Consider the following 22,313-nt stretch of genomic DNA (forward strand, 5'->3'; position numbering starts at 1 on the left):
GATATGATCAGATATTATTCAATATAACTATTAATTAAATCAAAATCAAAGATATTTATATAACACGAAATGAATGGTTATTTATAGAGTAAAAACTAAGTTATTAGAGTGGTCAAAAGTTTGCTCTTAACTTTGTATGTTACAAACTTTTGTACCAATTATGATATGATCAGATATTATTCAATATAACTATTAATTAAATAAAAATCAAAGATATTTATATAACATGATATCCTATTATACTAAAGATAATAAGATACTATAATTAATAACATTAATATCAAGAGATGTATTGATATTTAATTTAATACCTACAATTGTATACTTCGTATAAAAGTAAGAAATGCATGTTACTGTGCTTATGAACAGCATGAAACATTTTTGCTCCTAGGTATGGAATTATCTTTCCCCTCCTATTTTACTCCCTACTGCTTACCACCTTTGGTATCTCGTTTCTTCTTCTTGTTTTCCTGATTTTCCTCACTATCACTCATTCATTTGTTTCAATGTTTCATGGCTCTCTCTCTCTCTCTCTCTCTCTCACATGTATCTAATGTCAGTTTCCAAAATTTATTCCTTTTTTCAGTTTTTCTTTGAATCTTTCAATGGCTATTAAAAAATTGATAGTAAAAGATAGTTTATCCCTTTGGTATGAATTAAATTATCTTTAGGTCTCCTTGTTTTGCTCCATGCTGCTTGCCACCTATGCTACCTCATTTCCAGTTCTTGCTTTCCCGATTTTCCTCACCACCACTCATTCATTTGCTATCCTTTGTCAATTTCCCAATTTTCTTACTCTATTAAGTTTTCCACCAAATATTTTAGGCAAAATTGGCCTCAACACTTTGAATTTTGGCTTGGGCGCACTCAGCACCCTGAACTAAGAGGCATAGCCATAACACCCTGAAGTATTAGCTTGGGTGCACTTAGCACCATAAATGAAAATTTCCGGCCAAAAGTGGCCAGATTCCGGCAATTATTTTTTAATAAAAAAATGTTTTTTATTTTATTTTCTTCTTCTTATCATTAAGTTATTATTATTATTATTATTGTTATTATTATTACTATTATTACTATTCTTATTATTGTTATTATTATTATTGTTATTATTATTGTTATTATTGTTATTATTATTGTTATTATTATTACTATTATTACTATTACTAGTATTACTATTATTACTATTACTACTACTATTATTATTATTAATATTATTATTACTATTATTATTATTAATATTATTATTATTATTATTATTATTATTACTATTATTATTATTACTATTATTATTACTATTATTATTACTAGTATTATTACTATTATTATTATTATTATTATTACTATTACTATTACTATTACTATTACTATTACTATTACTATTACTATTATTATTATTACTATTATTATTACTATTACTATTACTATTAATATTACTATTAATATTACTATTATTATTATTATTATTATTATTATTATTATTATTATTATTATTATTATTATTATTATTATTATTATTATTATTATTATTATTATTATTATTATTATTATTATTGGGGGTTTCTTTGTTTGGCTATAAAAAGTGAAATATTTAGGAATTGAAAATTCATGGGAATTTCTAATTTCTTATTTCTAATTCCTACTCAAAATTCCCATGAATTGCAATTTCTTTAATAGCAACCAAACAAATTTATGCAATTCTTAGAAAATTGAATGTGAAAATTTAATTCCAATGAAATGCAATTGCCTATGGGAATTAAGTTTCGATATCAATCAAACAACACCTAAAATTTTTATTTTATTTTTATTTTTATTTTTTACATTTAAAGAAATGGACAAAAATATGGGCTTATTTGAATTATTGTGTTTATAAAAAATAAATTAAGGTAAAATAAATAAAAATGCAGTATTATTTCAAAAAAAAATAAAAAAAAAAAAATAAAAAATAAAAATGGAATACATGGATGTTAATTGTGGATAATGGCAAGGAACAGTGGTAAAAAATGTGTACATGTTTTTGGGTGTATGAGGGATGAAAAGGGTGATATTATAAATTAAACTAGATTATTCCTGTGCGATGCACATCTTTAATAACAAAAAAGTTACTTGATTGTAAGCGACTAAGTGTGTAATATAAATGTACTTGTACTAGCTTAGATTCCGTGCAATGCATGATATTACAAAAGAATTATACTTCAACGATTAACCACTTATAAGAACAGATAAATGTAATTTATTTTAGAAAATCAAATAACTTAATCATATTTAGCTCATAATTGATTTGATCTATACTTAATGCAAACCACAAATTGGCACAAACCTATAACAATGATAATAAAATTCAAATATTGAATTATAAAAAACAATATTATAGTTGAAACAATCACAAAAGAACTAACAGGAAATAACTAACCAGACATAATAGAAACTAACCTAGAAAATGAATAAAATGAAGGAAATTTTTTTAAAAAAAAAATTACAAAAAAAAGGGTTTTGGAGGGAAAATTTTGCACCAGGATTTGACATGTGTCATTCTTAGTGTCTGTTTTAGTATTATTTATTTATTGATTGATTAAGAAAAATATAATAACCCATTATCCCTCTCGTTAGATTAATTGAGCAAAAATGAAAGGCATGATGTTAAATATTCTAATTAAGTTCCTAGCTATAATGAAATTTTAAAAATGTTAGCATTCGTTTCTCATTCATTAAATTTGAATAATAGATAAATAGCGGAAATTCAAAACTCTACAATCACTAATAAATTGTAGGAGATGTTTTCAAAAAAAAAAAAAAAAAAATTGTAGGAGATTTTGAAAAAAAAAATTATGTAGAGGAACAAAAGAATGCAAAAGAGATTCACCATCAATTATTTTTAATCTATAAGAATAGAAGTTGCGTATTTAGTCAATTTAGTCATAAAAGTTATTAGAAAGATGTACATATAATCAATCATTTCCAAACATTAGTTTTACCTTGAAAATGAAAAAAAATGAGACCCCTCTACTTATCAAATGAGGAATAAGGCTAATTTTGGTCTAACAAAAATCGTTTAAAAATTTGTTAAAAAAAATCTTTTAAAAGCACCATTTTGCGAAAAAAAAGAAGACCCGAATTAAAACATTTTGGCAAAAGAAAACCCAATTGTAAATTTTTTTTTATTGAAGATATCTAATCCACATAATTAGTCTCTAATTTCGTTTAATTATCTTACAACTCTTACTTAGCCATTTAATAACTAAATTAATTTATAAACTAAAAAATAAAACAAAACCACCACCCCTACCACCATCCAGCCACCCCTCCCTTTCCCCCTCCTCTGGCAGGCGACAACAGCCCCTTATGCCGCCACTTTCTCTCTCCTCCCTTCCACCTCCATCTCCTCCTCCACTAAGCTCATCAACCTCAAATTTTGCCATAAATATCAGACCTCCAAACCCTTCTTCTCCACCACCATCAAATCCTTCTCTTCTCCCACCCTTTCCCTAGATGAAAGCCAGAACAATTGCAATTTGCTTCTAAATCACCCTAGCATCACATACATACATAATCCTATCAAAGCAAACACAAGCATCAATTGCAAGCAAGATGCACAAAATTGTAAACTCCCAAATCAATTTTTCTAGGTTTTCTAATAAAATAATCACTATATTCAAGCAAATTATAAGACAAAATCGAAGCAAAAATACAATGATTGTATGGGAGAACTTGATTTAAAGCTTTCAAGAATATCCTAGCAAGTTTTCGTAGTGAATTTGAGAGTATTTGAGGGAGAAATGAGAGTAAGAACTTAGAATGGAGGTTGATGTCACTGTCGGGGATAAAGGGGAAATGAAGGTCCAACCAACAGGTAGGTCAACGGGGGTGGGATCAATGGGGGAGGGGGTTGTGCATTGGTGGTTGGAGGTGGTGGGTTTATTTTATTTATTTATTTATTTTTTTACAAATTGGTGCTTTTAAAAGATTGTTTCTGACAAATTTTCTAATTGTTAAATTATATTTAGTTACTAATAGGGGTAGATTTAAGTTTATGGTAATGAGGTTTAAAAAAAAAGTTTATTATAATATGTCAAATATATATTTCTATTGAATTTGTTAATTATATATATAATTTTAATATATTTTTTTCATGTTGATTGAACACACAACTAAAAAATGATAGATTTGCCACTAATAGATTTGCTAATTTTCATATGGGTTTCTTCGTTTTGTTTTGTTGGGATATAAGAATCATTATTAGTGATACTTCATATTTTAAGAAATTATTTTTTTCGGATTAGTTTTATAATAAGCATAAATGATTAAGAAAATTTTGTTAGGTTATAAATGAATATCTTGTTGTTGGTGCCTTGGTGGCCAAGGTAGATAAATACCTGTATGCAATCCACGTAAAGTGTATTTGTCGGGAAACTAAAGGGGTCAAAATACCAGTAAAAGACGCAATGTTACTTGATGGCGAATTTGATGGATCTTATACGTGTCTTCCGGGGTTGAGTGGGTCAAACATTAGATTTGGGTTTAGTGCATTAATGTATGCACGGATAAGGTTTGCAGAGGAATGTAAATAACATCTCGAATTTTACCTATGTTTGTGTAAACGTTTTTGAGTATATTAAATATATAGAGATTGAATATTCTTTTATTCATAGGATGTCTACTTGTCTAGAGATCATTTTGTATGTGCAAGATGTGATGTATTTTATTAAAAAGCGTTTGGTGGGTTTTTGGGAGAAGTTTAGCAAGAGTGTTACAGTTTTTTGTAGAACATTATTAGAAAAGAGTGGAAAAATTAACATTGTACAGGAAATCCACCAGATTAAACAATAACTAAGATCAATCAACTAAAAATATAATCCACCTAATTAATTAATCCAAGCGAATGTTTTAAGCTTAAACAAGCAAAAAAACAATTGATTCGCAAATTAACTAAAACTTAAGTATAAAACTTAAACAATTAATCTGAATTTTTGTGTATTATTATGTGTCTCTTAAAGCCACGAAATTCCCCTTATTTATAGGCATAAGAGGCACTACTTCTACTCCTACAAGGACTAAGACAAAGCCCTAACCTTGTGCTCTAAGCATTCTAATTAGAATAGAATAACTACTTCTAACTAAAATAGGAAAACTACTCCTCAACAAACTCTAATTAACTAATAACATTCCTAACAACCTTAGGAAGATTATAGCAACTAAATAACAAAAATAAAGCTAATCCTAAGTTCTTAAACCAAGAAAAATCCTTTTAAGTAAAAGGTAAAACTTGCATGCAAAACTCTAGGAAAAAAAAAACTAAGTATGGAAAATCTTCCATTTCAAGTTGAAGCCAAAGCTCGTTGCACACGCCACCAAGAAGGTGCATGCGACTGACCACGGTCAAGAAGAGACCAATCTGGAGCTAGGGAGCCGGCGCGTGGCAGCCGGAATCTTTGTCGGAAGTCATATGTGTCATTTCGTCTTCCATGTAAATCATGCTTCTTTCTTCCCCATTTAAGCTATTGAAACTTTCCTTGCTTGGCAACCTACAATGGAGTTGTTTGGACCTTCTAGAAATGTATTAAACCCTTCAAAAGAATTAGCCTTTTGATTCACATCAGATTAATCTAACTTAGGTAGTTGCAGTACCCAACAAAAATGAGATAACACAAAAGTTTAGTAATAGTTACCTAGTGCCAAGAAAACAAGAGCTTTAAATAATGTTATGAGCAAATTCAAGTTTATAACAATGAGAATAATGTTATGAGCAAATTCAAGTTTATTAGAAGGCAATTTGTGTAAATAAGTTGCCTTGAAAATAAAAAAATACAATTAAAGTAAACACTCCTAAATTATTTAGGCAAAATTGGCCTCAACACTCTTAACTTTGGCTAAGCGGCATAGCCAGAACACCCTCAAGTATTAGCTTGAGTGCACTTAGCACCTTAAATGAAAATTTCCGGCTAAAAGTGGCCGGATTCCGACGGTTTTTTTTTTATTAAATAAATGTTTTTTTTATTATTATTAATAAAAAACATTTTTTTATTAAAAAAAAATTCGCCGGAATCTAGCCATTTTTTGCCGGAAATTTTCATTTATGGTGCTAAGTGCACCCAAGTTAATACTTCAGGGTATTTTGGCTATGTCGTTCAGTTCAGGATGCTGAGTACACCCAAGCCAGAGTTTAGAGCGTTGAGACCAATTTTGCCATTATTTTAATGACTTTTTAAAACGACAGTAATAACAAACACTTTAATCTTTATATCTCTAATTTTACTCCCTAATAATGCTTGCCACCTTTGCTATCTCGTTTTGTTCTTCTTAATTTCCCGATTTCCTACACTATCACGCGTTAACATTCTTCCCAAAAATAAACAAAATCATACGATGCGAGAATAAAATTAAATAAAAAAAAAATATACTAATTTATCTTATTGTATATGTGCAATAAAATTGTATTTAATCACCAAATAAAAATATACTAATTAAATTATCGTACGTATCATGTGTATATACTTAGAGCTGTCAAAAGTTGACCCGACCCGAAAACTCGACCCTAACCCTAACCCGTCTGAACCCGAAAAAAAATGGTGACCCGAACCCGACCTAACCCGACCTGAAACCAACCCTAGGCCCGAGTTGACCCGAGTATTTGAGACTCAAACCCGACCATGAACCGACCTAGAGAGGACCCGACCCGAATGTGACCCGTAATTTATTGACCTCAACCGAACCCGAGAATGACCCAAACTCGATTTAACCCGTCAAAACCCGAATTCAACCCGACCTGTTACTAACCCGGCCCGAGTTCAACTCAACCCGTTCCTAACCCGACTCGAATTTAAACCCGACCTGTTACAAACCCGACCCAAAATCAACCCGACTTGTTATTGACCCGACCCAAATTCAACCCGACTTGTTATTGACACGACCCGAATTTAAACTCGACCTATTACTAACCCGAATTTTAGGATTTAGGAATTTTTATGATAAAAAGAGTACTCCGTATTGACTATTGAGTTTCAGGTTTTTTTTCAATTTATTAACATGGATTCCAATTATAAAACAAAAGTGGCCTTTCTCATCTTACTTGACTTATCTCTTACATAATCCTCGTCAAAGAAAAATTGAACTGGACAGCAGCCAAAAAAAAAAGATTTAAACAAAAAAATAAAAAATACACGAGACCCAGACAATAGCAGGTCTTTCTCATCTTACTTGACTTATTTTTTTTATTATTATTATTTTTTTAAGGGAATTCAAATTTTATTATTCACTTGTCTATTTAATATTTTTTTTAGAAAATGTTTTAAATTACGTAATTTAATTTGGAGTTTTAAATAAATTAAAAAAAAATAAAAAAAATGTAACCGGACCCAATATGACCCGACCTGATATCAAACTTAAACCCATATTAATCCAATATTTGATACCCGAATTCAAACATGACCCGACTTGATTATTATAACTCGAGAATAAAAAGACTTGAAAAGAACCGATCTAATTATAACTCGAAATTTTTTGACTTGGACCACACCCGAGACCGACTTGGAAATGACCCGACATGATTATAACCCGCAAATTATTGACTTGCCATGCAATTTGAACTCGAGAATGACCAGACAAGTTTAAATGACCCAACTTGATTGTAACCCGCAAATTATTAACTAAACCCGACTTGAACCCAAGAATGACCCGACTTGGAAATGACCCGATTATAACCCGCAAGTTTTTGACTAGAACCGAACCCGACCCGAACCCGAGAATGACCCGACTTAATTATAACCCGCAAATTATTGACTTGAATAGAACCCGACTCAAACCCGATAATGACCCGACTTGATTATGACCCGCAAATTATTGACTTGAACCGAACCCAACTCAAACCCGATAATGACCCGACCTGATTATAACCCGAAAATAATTGACTTGAACCGAACCCGACTCGAACACGACCCTAACTCATTTAAACCCGTAAAAACCCGAATTTAACACGACTTGTTTTTCACCCGACTCGAATGTAACCCGACCTTTTATTGACCCGACCCGAACCCGAAAAGATGTATGACCCGACGTGACCCGACTCAAGCATGACCCAACCTGTACCCGACCCACATAGGTCCTGACATTAACCCGTATTGACCCGACCCGAGATGACCCGACCCACACAAACCCGACCCATTTACCCAAATTGACAGCTCTATATATACTGCTAGTTATATGATGAAGCTAACAACAATCCAAAAACCATTTTCATTTTCAATCTTTCTATGTCAATTGTCACTCCAATGCACAAATCATTCTCATATGAGTAGTGACTAGTGAACACTACATTTGGTCACGCATATTGTATCCCATATACTTTTGCGCACCAAAATAATGGACCATTTTATTGATTAATGGTTGACGTCTTCAAACATGATTATTAGAGAGGGACCCGCTTGTAATTTTAGCGCCGGGACCGGGAGTTCGCCATTTTGGCTGAGCCGCAAACTAGCATTTCTCACACGTGCTTTTTTACCTTCAAATTTAACCAAAACTTTACACACATGCCGTGATGAATTTTAGTCATAAAGAATTAAAAACTTGACTTATTTTGTGCACCAAAAAAAAACCTTGACTTTTTCTTTTTTCCTTTAAAAAAAAAAAGAGTTTAGATCCTTCCTCCTCTATTTGTAATTTTATTACTCCTCGTTTTTTTAAATCTTACACTTTCTTTGTCAAAAATTACATTTGTACTCCCTCTATCCCTATTAATCTTCCCATTTGTAAATCTTCTAACTTACTTTTCTTTTTGTCAAAAAAATAAATTACTCTTCTTATATGAAACATAACATAATCATGTCATGTATTTTTTTTTTTTTTTTTTTTGAAACATGTCATGTCTTATTTGATTCGTCTCAATGAATAGTTTATTAATATTCGATTGCTATATTTTTCACTAATAAGCAACTAACAATCTTTACTGTTAAAGTTTTGTTTTGGCAAACGTGCACAATTTAAATAGTTTGCGGACGAAGGGAGTACAATATATATCTCTATCATGTCTCTACTCAAACCCACTACTTTTTTTTTTCTTTTTTTTTTATATATAAATATATTACATTCGAGTACTATACATTATTTTATGGATCTATATAAAAGTATAAGATGGCTTATGCATCTTATTTAGAATATACTATACGAAGTTTTTCTCAATAAATGTATCACTTTGACTTTTTAAATTATTTAAAAACTTGTACTAATTTCTATATCTTTGAGTATTTATTAGTAAAATTTATAAATTAAATAATTGGATAATATAAATCGAGATTAATCAGGTAACAATTGAATTAATGACACTTATCATTGTATATTAGAAAACAAAAATTGTAAAAGTCACATAAGTAGTGTATCATACAATATCAAAATGATGCATTTATTAAAAACAGAGGTACAATATGTATACTACAATAATCTCAAAATACTAATTATCGAACACCTCATATGTACGATACAGAGGTGATTCTGAGCGTGTGCAGGATAGTCGATCACACAAGGCTCCCTAAGTGAAACTACTATAAAAGGACCCCAGTTTTTGAAATTTATTTATATAAAGTAAAGAGAAAACTTGTCAATCAATAATCTATTCAACAATTATATCATTAAATTTATAATTGAGTAATATATTTTTCCTCACATAAATAATTTTAAGGCCCAATTTAACAAAATTACACCGGACCACTTAGCTTTTAATGTTAGCATTTGTAGCCCCTATGATTTCCCCATTTTATTATCCTTTACATATGTCAACTCCATCACACAATAATAATCCTTTTTCTAGTGAAAAATAGACAAATGTTGATATTTATTTATTTATTTTTTTTTGGTGAAGACAAATGTTGATTATATGACATTCTTACTTTTGTGAGATAATATGAAAATGACGTAAGTAGGGAAATATATGGTATATATATGATGTGAAATAAATAAAAATGATGACATGATTGACTGTACTATCTTTAACATTTCGGCATTATCACATCGATGTAACTATTGGATAATAGTATTCTCCAAAAAAATAAAAAGTAATGAGTAATATCTTTTTTTAACAAAAATGATTTTTACTTTTTTTGAAAGAAAAAATAATTTTTACTTAACTGAACGTATTTTCACTAATTTAATCATGCAGGCTCCCTCAAAAAAAAAAAAAATCATGCATGCTAACCTCAGCCTCAATTCTATTCTATCACGTTTTATACATGTTTTTATTTTTGTATGTTCTTTAATTTATATTTGTTCTTTATTTTTAATATTATTTCAATTAGAAAGAATTACGTTAATTTTTCGTGATTGACAGAAATGACAATGTGATAATATGATAAATTGATAGGTTTCAAGAAGTACTATTATCGGAAAGGGACTTGCATTTTCATGAATTCTCATGAGTCATGACTTGGTGAGATTATTTTTAGTTCTAATTTTTGTATTACTCTCTCCCATTTTTAGTTAGTCTCATCTAAAATCTTCAATTTGAGGAGGGAAAAATTCATAACTACCTTAGTTCGTAAAAATACGTTCAGTTTAGTAAAAATTATTTTAGTTCAGTAAAAATTATTTTAATCGATATAAATCAGTAGTTTAAAAGAATATAGTAGAGAATCAATAAAAACAAAATTCCCATTTAGTAAAATTAATTACACTTCAAAATAAAAAAAAATTAAATTCATCAAAAATAATTTCATTTCGGTAAAAATAAGGTGAAGAGAGCAATGCTTAATATTAACTAACTTCCATAAGACTTTATATAAACGCATGTTATATTATTGTGACTTATGACCAGATTTGAACTGGTAACACGAGGAGTTTCAATCCTCTACTCTACCAGCTGAGCTATCCCGGCCATTCATTCACCTTTTTGGCGCACCATTTTTTTCATTTTACTCGATAACTCGGGTTTATGTCAATTAAACGGACAAAAAAGGATTACAAAGTCATATATGCATACCAGAATTCCTTGGGTTTTGCAAATTTTTCTATGATTAAGTTGATTTAAGTTTTAGTACGAGTAATATTCATCCATAAGAAAAACTTAAACTGGTAAAACGACAAAGATCAATTGGTCACTTGTACAATTGAACCACCACAAAGTTGCAACTCTCCATAGAACAACATACTTTTTTTTTGTTGGTGTTTACTCTGTTTAGATGAGAGACACATAGACATATGATGAGAATCGATCCCCTGAAACCAAAAGAGAAGCTCTAACTAGGCCAACTACATGAGCTATCCCTCACTCTCATATGCAACATATATACTTTCCCTCCCATGAAGTTCAATAATGTCAAACCTAACTGTAGGGAATATTTCAAGCATCATAACCCCAAGCTTGAACCCCACTGTGATCATACACCTAAGTATGGTGGCGTCCAAAGGGAAAGAAAAAAGTGCAAAAAAGTCGCCAACAAGTTTTAGGAACTTGCAAACCAATCACGAGGTGAAGGTTACACCCCTTAACGATCCATGAGATTGTTAACTCCATAAGGTCTTGAACCAAATAGGGTTCGGGGATGAGGGTACGAATCCAATCTACAAAAGAAGGGACCCGCCCTATAAATAGACTTCTACTTTATTCTACTCGTATTCATGTGCGTTTTTTGACTAACATGCAATCATTATATTAATCCTAAACCTGTTTAATCTATGTTGGTTGAATATTAATGCACAAATAATTCTATTATTGGCGATCACTTGAATAAAAATCATATTAGCCTAAACCGAATTATTAATTATCTTATGAAGCGTGATTTCAAGTACAAATTCCCTTTAACATGCATAAAAGGCGTGATCAAGCAATAACAATAAATATAACATATCAAGCAACATAATAACAACCATAATAATAATCATAGCATAATTATTGTAGACACCCATTTGTGTCTCCCCAAAACCAAACCCAGTGATGAATGCCTTTCACGTCGAACCATAATCGAATGAGGTGAAAGTGTGGAAAAGTCAAGTGTTGCGGTTTAGTTTTATTTAAAATTCTCTTCTCTCTGTTTTCGAAAATAACTCTATTTATTTAAAAATAGCCAAACTAGTTTAGTTTGGTCCATAATTAAGGTCCAATAATAGTGTAGTTGGATAGGGCTCGAAGAGACCTTTCCAACGATATATTATAAGCCCAATTCCGATGAATATTGAGGAAGTTATGACCAAAATACTAAACTGGGCCCGGTTAATTATTTACATACGGCCCAATGATCTAGAGGACGGCCCAATGTTAATTATTATTCCTAAAATTATTAGGATTAATTATAACTTCCTAGAAGTTTCTAGAAGGTTCCTTTTAATTCTAATATTATTAGATTTAATAATTATTTATTTTAAGGTGGATTTTTATTTGGAATAAAATAATATTATTATTGTTTTATTATCATCATTATTATTATTATTATCTTTAAAAAACACGTTTTTATCTTCTGTACGGATTCCGTAGATCAAGTTGATTAAAGATCGGATTCTGCGTGGAAAAGCGCGTCTAAGTCAGACTGTCGCCAAACGACAAGGCTGTCGCCTCGCGACATACCCTGTCGCATCGCGACAGAGTGAATTCTTGCGACAGCGTGTAGTTTTATTCCTTATCAAATTCCATACTTTTCCGGATTATTTCCTTATAAATAGGGTCTCAAACCTCCGTTTTTATTCATCAACTCTCATCAAGAATTACTTAATTCTTATTTTCTCTCTCTCTTTCTAAACCAACCTTTTTATTAAACAATATACCGCATTCACAAGACTTAGAATCACCTAGCCAAGTTCGAAGTTGCCTTCGCCCTAGACGTGCAAGGTTTGATATTTTCTGAGGGTTTGGACCAAATCTAGTTTAAACTTTATTTAATTTGATTTCAATTTACTTACTTTAATTCTTTATTATTTTCATTGAAGTTTACTAACTTGTGTATTTTTTTATTAGAAAGAGGTACGAGGCTTCAAAGTAAGTAGATTAGCTTACTCTCTATTTCTTTCACAATGTAGAAAGCATGTTTATCATTGTATTTAATTCCTAGTATCATGTTAAGATGTTATTTAATGCTTTCTAATATCATGTTTAGGATGCTCTTTATTATTTCTAATATCATGTTAGCATGTTAGTACCATGTTAGGTTTAAAGCTTTGATCTTTATTGTTTAGTGACATGCTAGGATTTGTTATTAATCTTGTTAGTATCATGACTAGAATCTTGCTATTATATTTAAGCTTTATTATGCCTTATCATGATTATTATTATTATTATAATTATTATGATTATTATGATTTTGCTTATTATTATGTTGCTTGATATTATATATTATTGTTACTGCTTGATCACACCTTTTATGCATGTTTGGGAATTTGTACTTGAAATCAGGCTTAATAAGATAATTAATAATTTGGTTTAGGCTAATATGATTTTAATTCAAGTGATCGCCAATAATATTTTTATTTGTGCATTAATATTCAACCAACATAGATAAACAGGTTAGGGTTAAATTTAATGTTTGCATGTTAGTCAGAAAGCGCACATGAATACGAGCAGAACAAAGTAAAGGCCTATTTTCTAGGGCGGGTCATTTCTTTTGTAGATTGGATTCGTACCCTCATCCCCGAACCCTATTTGGTTCAAGACCTTATGGAGTTTACGATCTCCTGGATCGTTTTGGGTTTACAAGTTCCTAAAACTTGTTGGCGACTCTTTTGCTCTCTTTTTCTTCCCTTTGGAACGCCACCATACTTAAGTGTATGATCACAGTGGGTTTCAAGTTTGGGATCATAATGCTTGAAATGTTCCCTATAGTTTTTGGCGACTCCACTGGGGAGGATTTCTATTCATATTCCTGAAATTTATTTTGGCAATTATTTAGAATGAGCGGATGAGACTCGAAAAATTCTAAGTATTTCATGTGCGTAATTTGATTAACATTATTGTCATATGCATTAAAAGGTTCTCATTGGGGGAGACCAATGAGTCAAAACATAGGATTTTTACACGTAGGAAATTTGAGAAATTTCTTTCACAACTAGAATCGAAATAACGCTGCGAAATCTGGAAAATTCTAAGAACACAGATACCTGCCAAGGCATGTAGGAACTAGCGTCTAGAAAACATGGCTTGTCGCCTATAAAGAGCTTCTGTCGCTTGGCGACAGGGGTTCTTTTGCGGCGACAGTCCCTGTAGTCTGGCGCCAAGTTCTTCCAATACCGAGCCAGGACTCTGCCTTCTTGTTTTGACCATTTCTATTACTGTTGGCTCGATTCTACTTCCTGATTGAGTTCTTTTCTCACTTTTCTGAACCCATATGTGTTCTACATATGGACATAAACCTCTGGGGGTTCACGCTTCATCTGCCCAATTGAACGCTCCTTGCAACAACGGGTACATGCAAGTTTGTGAATCCACCAAAGCATGGAAGCAAGTTCCTAACTTGCGGGGTCCCATCCATACGCGCCAACCCTTCACGGTTAGGCTTCCGCGCGATGCATCTGGACTCATAACCATGGACCCTTTTTGACTTAACCCAGATCCTTGAACTTTAGAGAACTAGAGCCATGGTTAGGTTGCAAACTCATTGCATCATATCGTGACTATGTGAACTACTTGTGCATCCTTGTTTGTGCATACTATATATGTGTTAACCGTTTGTTTGACTTGTGGTTAAGACTAAATAAATTGACTAATGACTAAAAGGACTTTGTCTAATAATCAATTAATTAATTTCGAATTAAGGTTAATAAATTAATCAACTTGCCTTAGTACGACTTTAGGCATGTCCACTTAGAGTAAAATTACTGGAAACAGTCCAGATTAATGTTCTAGCAATGGCGCAGAAATTTGGGCTGTGGCGCCTCTGTTTAGTGTCTGTCGCCTGGCGACAGTTCTGTCGTCGGGCGACAGGCTTTAAACAGTGGCGACAGTTCTGTCGTTTTAGTGACAGTCCAGTTTCTTGCTCGAGTCATCACGACGAGTCTAATTAAACAGTCTACTAATCAGTTTACCGATTTATTAATGGTTCAAACCACGTCCAAGTCTTTAATGGAGTCTAGGCACTTAAAGTCCAATGGTCATACACTAGAGTCAAAGCATGTCACTCACACACATTCATAATGCACACACATAACATGTTTGTCACACCATGACCATGTCTAGAGAGTCTTATTCGTGTTTTCCGTCATTTTTTAGGGGGGTAAGTCGGATATTAATCCTCCAATTAAAAAACTCATTAAACCTTCCCCTAAAATATACACCCTATTTTTGCACCTTCCCCTAAAATATACACCCTATTTTTGCACCTTCCCCTAAAATATACACCCTATTTTTGCTTTTTCTTTTTAATTTTTAAACCATAAAGTCAAAGTCAATTAGCATTAGTAGAAAAAACGTAATGGGAAGCCCCAAATGGCAAGCGGTTTTAAAAATCCGCTTGCCATTTACCCAATTTTTTTTAAAAAAACTTCTAATATTAAATGGCAAGCGGTTTTGGCGCGAACCGCTTGCCAATATATATAATGACAAGCAGTTTGGGGTTGAACCGCTTGCCATTAGATATATTGGCAAGCGGTTCAACCCCAAACCGCTTGCCATTTTTTAAAAAAAAAACCTAAAACTAATGCTCAGCACTTGTAGCCGCCCACCCTTCACTTCATTTCCCGATTCTCTCTCCTCTTTCTTTACTCTCATTTTCGCTGCTCTCTCTCTCCTCTTCCATATCTCCCGTTCTCCCTCTCTTTCCTCTTCTCTTCCCTTTTCATCTCCAATCTTCTTCTCTGTCCTTCGCTCCTCTTTTCTTTCACAATCTCTTTTTCTTTGTTCATTCTCATCTCCACAAATTCGAACCACAAAACAATATTTTCGAGCAAATTCGACCAAAACCCCAAGTTAAATTTGGAGCAAATTTCAGAGCAATTTTATTTGAGCCGATTTCGAGGGCAATTTCGAGCAAATTTCAAGTACAATTTCGAGCAAATTCATGCATGTGTGTGGATTCAAGTTTTTTAGGTCAAATTCGACCCTAAAAACTCTAGATCTAGAGTTTTTAGGTTCGAATTTGACCTTTAAAACCATAAATTCAAGCCAAAATTGGCGTTTTCATGGCCGCAGATGAGCTAGTTTGGGTGGAGGTTGTTGTTTCGGTGAGGGTTTTGGTGGGTGGTGATCTGGGTTACGAGTTTATGGGTGTTGGTGGTGAGGTGGGCTGGGAACTGGTGGGTGGTCGTGGTCTGGTGTATGGTGGTTGTGCTCATGGATATGGTGAGTGGTGGTGGTCTGTTGGATGGTGGTGGTGGGCTGGGATCTGGTGCGCATGGATGGTGGTGATGGTGCTGGTGCGCGTGGATGATGGTGCTGGTGCTCGTGGTTGGTGGTGGAACAAGAGCCTTGTATTTTATTTATTTTTTTTTTTTTTGAGAAACTGCCTTGTATTAATTTTGTTATTTGTAATAATTTTTTTTAATATTTTTTTTTTGATGAAATTGTAATATTACAACAATTTATTAATGCAAATATTAATGTTTTTACATATATATTGTGTGTGAATTAATTTAAGTGAAAAAAAACCAAAAAAAAAAATAATTTTTTTTTATTTTTTACAGCCATAATGGGCAGCGGTTTTGGCGCCAAACCGCTGCCCTTTCTCTACAAATGGCAAGCGGTTATGAACCGCTTGCCATTTAAAAGGCTATTGGCAAGCCCCCCAACAGCATGCGGTTCAAAACCGCTTGCCATTAGGGGGTTTGAACCGCTTGCCATTTAGTTTTTTCTACTAGTGTAGAGTCGGGTTATTAAAACAAATATGGTTTAACTTACAGCGCGTGGACAAGAAAGGAAGGGCGTTTAATCAAGGACAACACTTTTGTTCAAGTCTTACTTTTTGACAAACCAATCGGTAGGAAAAGGAAAGCTAAGAAGATAATGGCTAGTCAAGAAGAACTTAATGAAGTCAAGGGAGAGGTAGCCAACTTGGCTGAGATATTGAAAAACTTAACTCTGCAAATGAATGACCCTGCGAAACAACAACAAATGGACCTAATCCAGGAAAGCTTGGGCAAACTATCCAACGACTTTAGATTCCAAGGGATTAGCTCACAAGGGGTCTCGGTGGATAAGGACCTTCTCCCGCAGAAGTTCAATGCCAACGACATCCCTAAATTCAAGCCTATGGATAACCCTTACTTTCATTTAAGAGCATTTGAAACTATAATGAATATTAAGGGGATAGAAAAGAAAGCCTTTCATTCTGTATTTTCTTTGTCTTTAGAAGCTGTATGTCAACAGTGGTACTTTTCACTTGATAAAGAAAAGACCTCTAGTTGGGAGTCTATTGTAAGTGCTTTCATTGAAAGATATAAATGCAATATTCAAGTTGAAACTGATCATAGAGAACTTGAAATTCTAAAGCAAAAAGAAAATGAAGGATTCACTTCCTTCTTTAATAAATGGAGGGAAACCACTGCAAAAATGGTTGAAGTACCTAGTGAAAAAGAGTCTGTCAGGATGTTCATTAAGAACCTCCAAGAGAAATACTCCAAGCATCTTAGGTACCAAAGTAATTTTCACACCTTTAAGGCCGTCTACGATATTGGTATCAATATTGAAGATGACCTAGCCAAACAAAAAGCTGCTAATAATAACTCCAACAGTGGCTGGAAGGGTAAGAAGAACGACAATCCTTCTTCTTCTAAATCCACCCACTCAAATAACGTTAGCACCTTTAATTTGAATGAAGTCCTAGCTATGAACAATAATCAAGGACAAAAGAAACCATTTAGGAAGAATTATACTCCTATTGGTATGAGTTATGACACCGCGTTTAACCGTTTACACGCAAAAGGTCTTATAACTCCTATTGGACCATTTGGGGACCCACCTGTCGAAAGGAGAACGGCTAGCTAGAACCCAAATGCACACTGTAAATATCATCAAGGCAGAGGCCATTCTACGGAAAATTGTTGGAGGCTAAAAGAAGCCATCCAAGATTTGATTGATAGTAACAAACTTCCATTGCCCCCTGCAAGTAAGAAGCCAAGCATCAACACCGCACCACTGTCGGATTCCTTGGCCATTTCTGACGAAGAAAATCAAGTGGACCCATCTAGTCTCATAGAACCTATTGAGACCATTGAAGAAGAAATCTTCGAAGATGCCGTTGACTCTCATGACCAAGAACCTGCGACTAGGCAGGACGTTTATGCATTAACACTACTTTTGGCGAAAGTGCACAAATTATTGTTCCAAACCAAGGAGATTCTAAGAGAGCAAAACGAGATGCTCAAGAGTAGACCTCCACCCAAGGAGAAGAAACCTTTCTCTCTCCAAGTAATTGACACTCCCAAGAAGAATAACAAACCTTATACTCCAATTGGGACGTCATATGCTAACATGTTCAAAATGCTCTCCGAGAATGATAAGATCCAACCTCTCGAACCGAGACCATTTGAGTCACTAAAGAGGACAGACAGGTATTATTGTTCATACCATCAATCAGGGGGGCATACAATAGAGAATTGTTTTAAATTCAAAGAGTTGGTTCAACGACTGATTGATGACAAGAAACTGGTCCAACTCCCACAGGATGCCGCGATCAATGGAGTGTGGGACAGTGATGTTGAGGATGTCTACCTCAAAGATATCGAAGAGACTCCTCTATCAACAATATACCCAGTAAGTGACATTTAGGACGAAGAAGATTCTCCCATAGATGTCCTCACTAGGTCCGGGAAAATGCAACCTCCCATTTCAACACAACCTATGCCCACCACTCAACAAGTTCCTATACCAATCATAGAAGACAACGATGTTGTCAAACAACTAAAAAAGACTAAGGTCGAAATGAATGTATGGAAACTCTTAGCCACATCCCGAGAGCATAGAGTTGCAGTCATGGATGCCTTGGCTAAAGTGGGGATAGATTCGGACACCACTCCTGAGGGACTAGCTAACTTCCTCACGAGTGATGAATGTTCCTATGACCCTTGTGGATAATGGTTCGGCAATCAATGTTTGCCCACTTAGGACCGCAAGAATGTTAGGAATAAGATATGAGGATTTGTCCCCATCAACTCAAGGAATAAGGGCTTATGATAACTCACGTTGTCAAGCATTAGGAACAATCACTATGAACATAACGGCGGGGGCAATTGAACATGCCACTACGTTCCAAGTAGTGGACATTAAAGCATCCTTCAACTTGTTATTAGGACGCCCTTGGCTTCATGATCTAAAGGCCGTCCCTTCATCTCTTCACCAATAAGTGAAAGCCATAGTTGGAGGAATACCAATCACCATCGATGCTTCATCTATGAGGATCAAAACAGTGGAAAACCCACTAATCAATGTAGAACATGATGAAAATGATGAAGATTTGTGGGGCTTTAACGAAGAGGTCTCCTTAATAGAGGAGGATGAGAGGATCCCTCTTCATTACGACCTCCACTCAAACATGGTAACTAATGCTATTCTAAGAAAACAAGGACACTTTCCTGGAATGACTCTAGGAAAGAAGAAAGGAATAGCTAAGCATATGGGATTACCTGGCCTCCCTAAGTTGGATACTTTCGGACTTGGTTTTGATCCAACTCGCGAAGATCTTAAGCGGGCCCAGGAAAAGTCGAGAGCACGAAGGAACGCTCGTACACAAAAGAGGGAAATACCCATGGATCAATATCCTCTCACTCTAAATGGACAATTTATAAGAGAAGGAGAGGATTACCCCTGTCATGAACTTCCTGAACCTTTCGTTGTAAATGGCATAAGACAACCAGGGTTCGAGATCTTTTTGGATTGTTACTTCCTAGATGAGATCCCAACTCCAATTCATAAGGAGAAAGCACCCCCTTGCTTTGACTTTAATGTCATGGGACTTCTCTTTGGAAGAGAAAAGAATGAGCCAATATATGTGGAAGACAACTCTTCACTCATTCAAACAGTCCTTCAAAGTGAAAATTTTGATCCCTCAAAATTCATCACTCCTATAGAAGATCAAGAGCGAGGATGGCGCAAAACAGTGAAGGTGACCACTACAAATGGAAGGAAGATTTCAGTAACTACGGGACAAGGGCCAATGTTCGAAGAATCGTCTGAGTCAGAGTCCGAGTCAGAGTCTTCCCCTATAGAGTCTTCCAAATCTTTAGTTGTAGCATCCCCACCTTCTATTTCTACTCCTAGGATTGTTAGCAATCAAGTCCCAACGGACATTTCGTTATTTGATGTAATGATTTCCGAATTTAATAATATGTCTTCTTCCCCTTATTCCTCTTGTTTTTCTTTATCTAAAGATGACGAGCATTGCTTAACTAATGATGAAAATGACAAAGAAATAATTAAAGAAATGGAAACACTTGAAAACAAAACGCCTATAATTGAGGATACAGAAATGGTTGACATATCAAAAGATCCAACCATTAAAAGAGAAGTTGAAATCGGACTAACACTAAGTAAAGATGAAAGGACCGATTTAATTAATCTACTCAAAGAATTTATTGATGTATTCGCTTGGTCATACGAAGATATGCCAGGCATTAATAGAGAGATAGCTCAACACACAATACCGTTAATTCCAGGAATGAAACTTGTAAAACAAAAGTTACGTCGAATGAAACCCGACGTAGCTCTTAAAATAAAAGAAGAAGTACAAAAACAAATAACTGCAGGTTTTATTAGGGTATCTAAATACCCCGAATGGGTCGCCAATGTCGTCCCAGTTCCGGAAAAAGATGGTAAAGTTCGAATGTGTGTCGACTATCGAGATCTAAATAAGGCAAGTCCAAAGGACGACTTCCCTTTACCACACATCGATATTTTGGTAGATAATACAGCAAATCATGCACTTCTCTCATTTATGGATGGATACGCAGGATACAACCAAATTCTTATGGATGAAGAAGACATGGAAAAGACAACATTCATAACACCTTGGGGTACTTACTGTTACACGGTGATGCCATTCGGGTTGAAAAACACGGGTAGGTGCCACTTACCAACGAGCAGCAACGACCCTACTCCATGACATGATGCATAAAGAAGTGGAGGTTTATGTAGATGATATGATTGTAAAATCTAAAGACCGTCCAGGACACCCAATAGCCTTAAAAAAGTTCTTTGAAAGGCTAAAGAAATATAATATGAGGTTAAACCCTTCTAAATGTGCTTTCGGAGTAACCTCAGGAAAGCTCTTGGGATATGTCATAAGCTCTAGAGGAATAGAGATAGACCCCACCAAGATTAAGGCAATCATGTCCATGCCACCGCCCAAAACCGAAAAGCAAATTCGGGGATTCATTGGCCAGTTGCAATACATAAGTAGGTTCATATCCAAGCTAACCACAATATATGAACCAATATTCAAGAAACTTAAGAAGAACGTGCCAGTTATATGGGACGACGAGTATCAAAAAGCCTTTGAAAAGATCAAAGCCTATCTCTCGAATCCTCCAGTATTAGCTCCAGCACTCCCAGGAATACCTCTAAGGTTATACTTAACCGTTACAAAAGAAACAATGGGAGCCATGCTCGCGCAAGAGGTAGAAGATAAAGAAAATGCCATTTACTACCTAAGTAAGAAAATGCTCGAGTACGAGACACGCTATACGCCACTAGAAAAGTTGTGCCTCGCATTAGTGTGGGCCACAACTAAATTAAGACATTACATGCTTGTACATACCGTTTATGTAGTATCACAAATGGATCCCCTCAAATATCTATTTGAAAGATCTACACTTAACGGGCGTATCTCAAGGTGGATAGTTAACTTAGCCCAATTTGATATAAGATTCATGCCTCAAAAGGCAATCAAAGGATCAGTGGTATCGGATTTTCTAGCAGATTTCCCAATAGAAGATTCGACACCATTGGAAGAGAACGAATTTCCAGATGAAAATTTAATGATGACGGAAGATGATACATGGACTTTATACTTTGATGGGGCCTCAAACCAAAAGGGATGTGGCGTAGGAGTCCTACTAGTATCACCTAAAGAAGAACATGTTCCTATATCCATAAAGTTAGATTTCGACGTTACCAACAAGCAGCCGAATATGAAGCATGCGTGGTAGGCCTCAAAACTGCTTTAGCCTTAGGAGTAAAGAAACTCCGGATATTCGGAGATTCCTCATTAATCATTAATCAAATCTCAAAGAGATGGAAGGTTAGGAGTGAAAGTTTAGCTCCCTACCAAACATATTTGGAAACCCTCACTAATCAGTTGGAAAAAGTGGAATACACTTATCTACCTAGAGAGGAAAACCAATTTGCCGATGCCTTGGCAAGACTAGCCTCAATGGTTAGGATTCCTAAGGAAATTGAGCAAATGCCTTTGACCATAGAAAAA

The 22,313-nt window shown here is 34.2% G+C and overlaps 1 protein-coding gene across 1 annotated transcript in view; it reads right to left on the reverse strand.

The window, feature by feature from the left end:
- Window positions 1–22,313, reverse strand: part of LOC145596986 (uncharacterized) — a 36,225-nt gene that overhangs the window by 8,475 nt on the left and 5,437 nt on the right. The window contains exons 3-4 of the mRNA XM_081653175.1: window positions 3,298–3,482; window positions 1,989–2,056 (exon numbers count right to left, since the gene is read on the reverse strand). Of these exons, the coding sequence (XP_081509301.1) occupies window positions 1,989–2,056; window positions 3,298–3,482 (253 nt within the window). The remainder of the gene's footprint in view (window positions 1–1,988; window positions 2,057–3,297; window positions 3,483–22,313) is intronic.

The sequence above is a fragment of the Chenopodium album genome, chromosome 20 (assembly GCF_948465745.1).
Source record: "Chenopodium album chromosome 20, dcCheAlbu1.1, whole genome shotgun sequence".
Lineage (NCBI taxonomy): Eukaryota > Viridiplantae > Streptophyta > Magnoliopsida > Caryophyllales > Amaranthaceae > Chenopodium > Chenopodium album.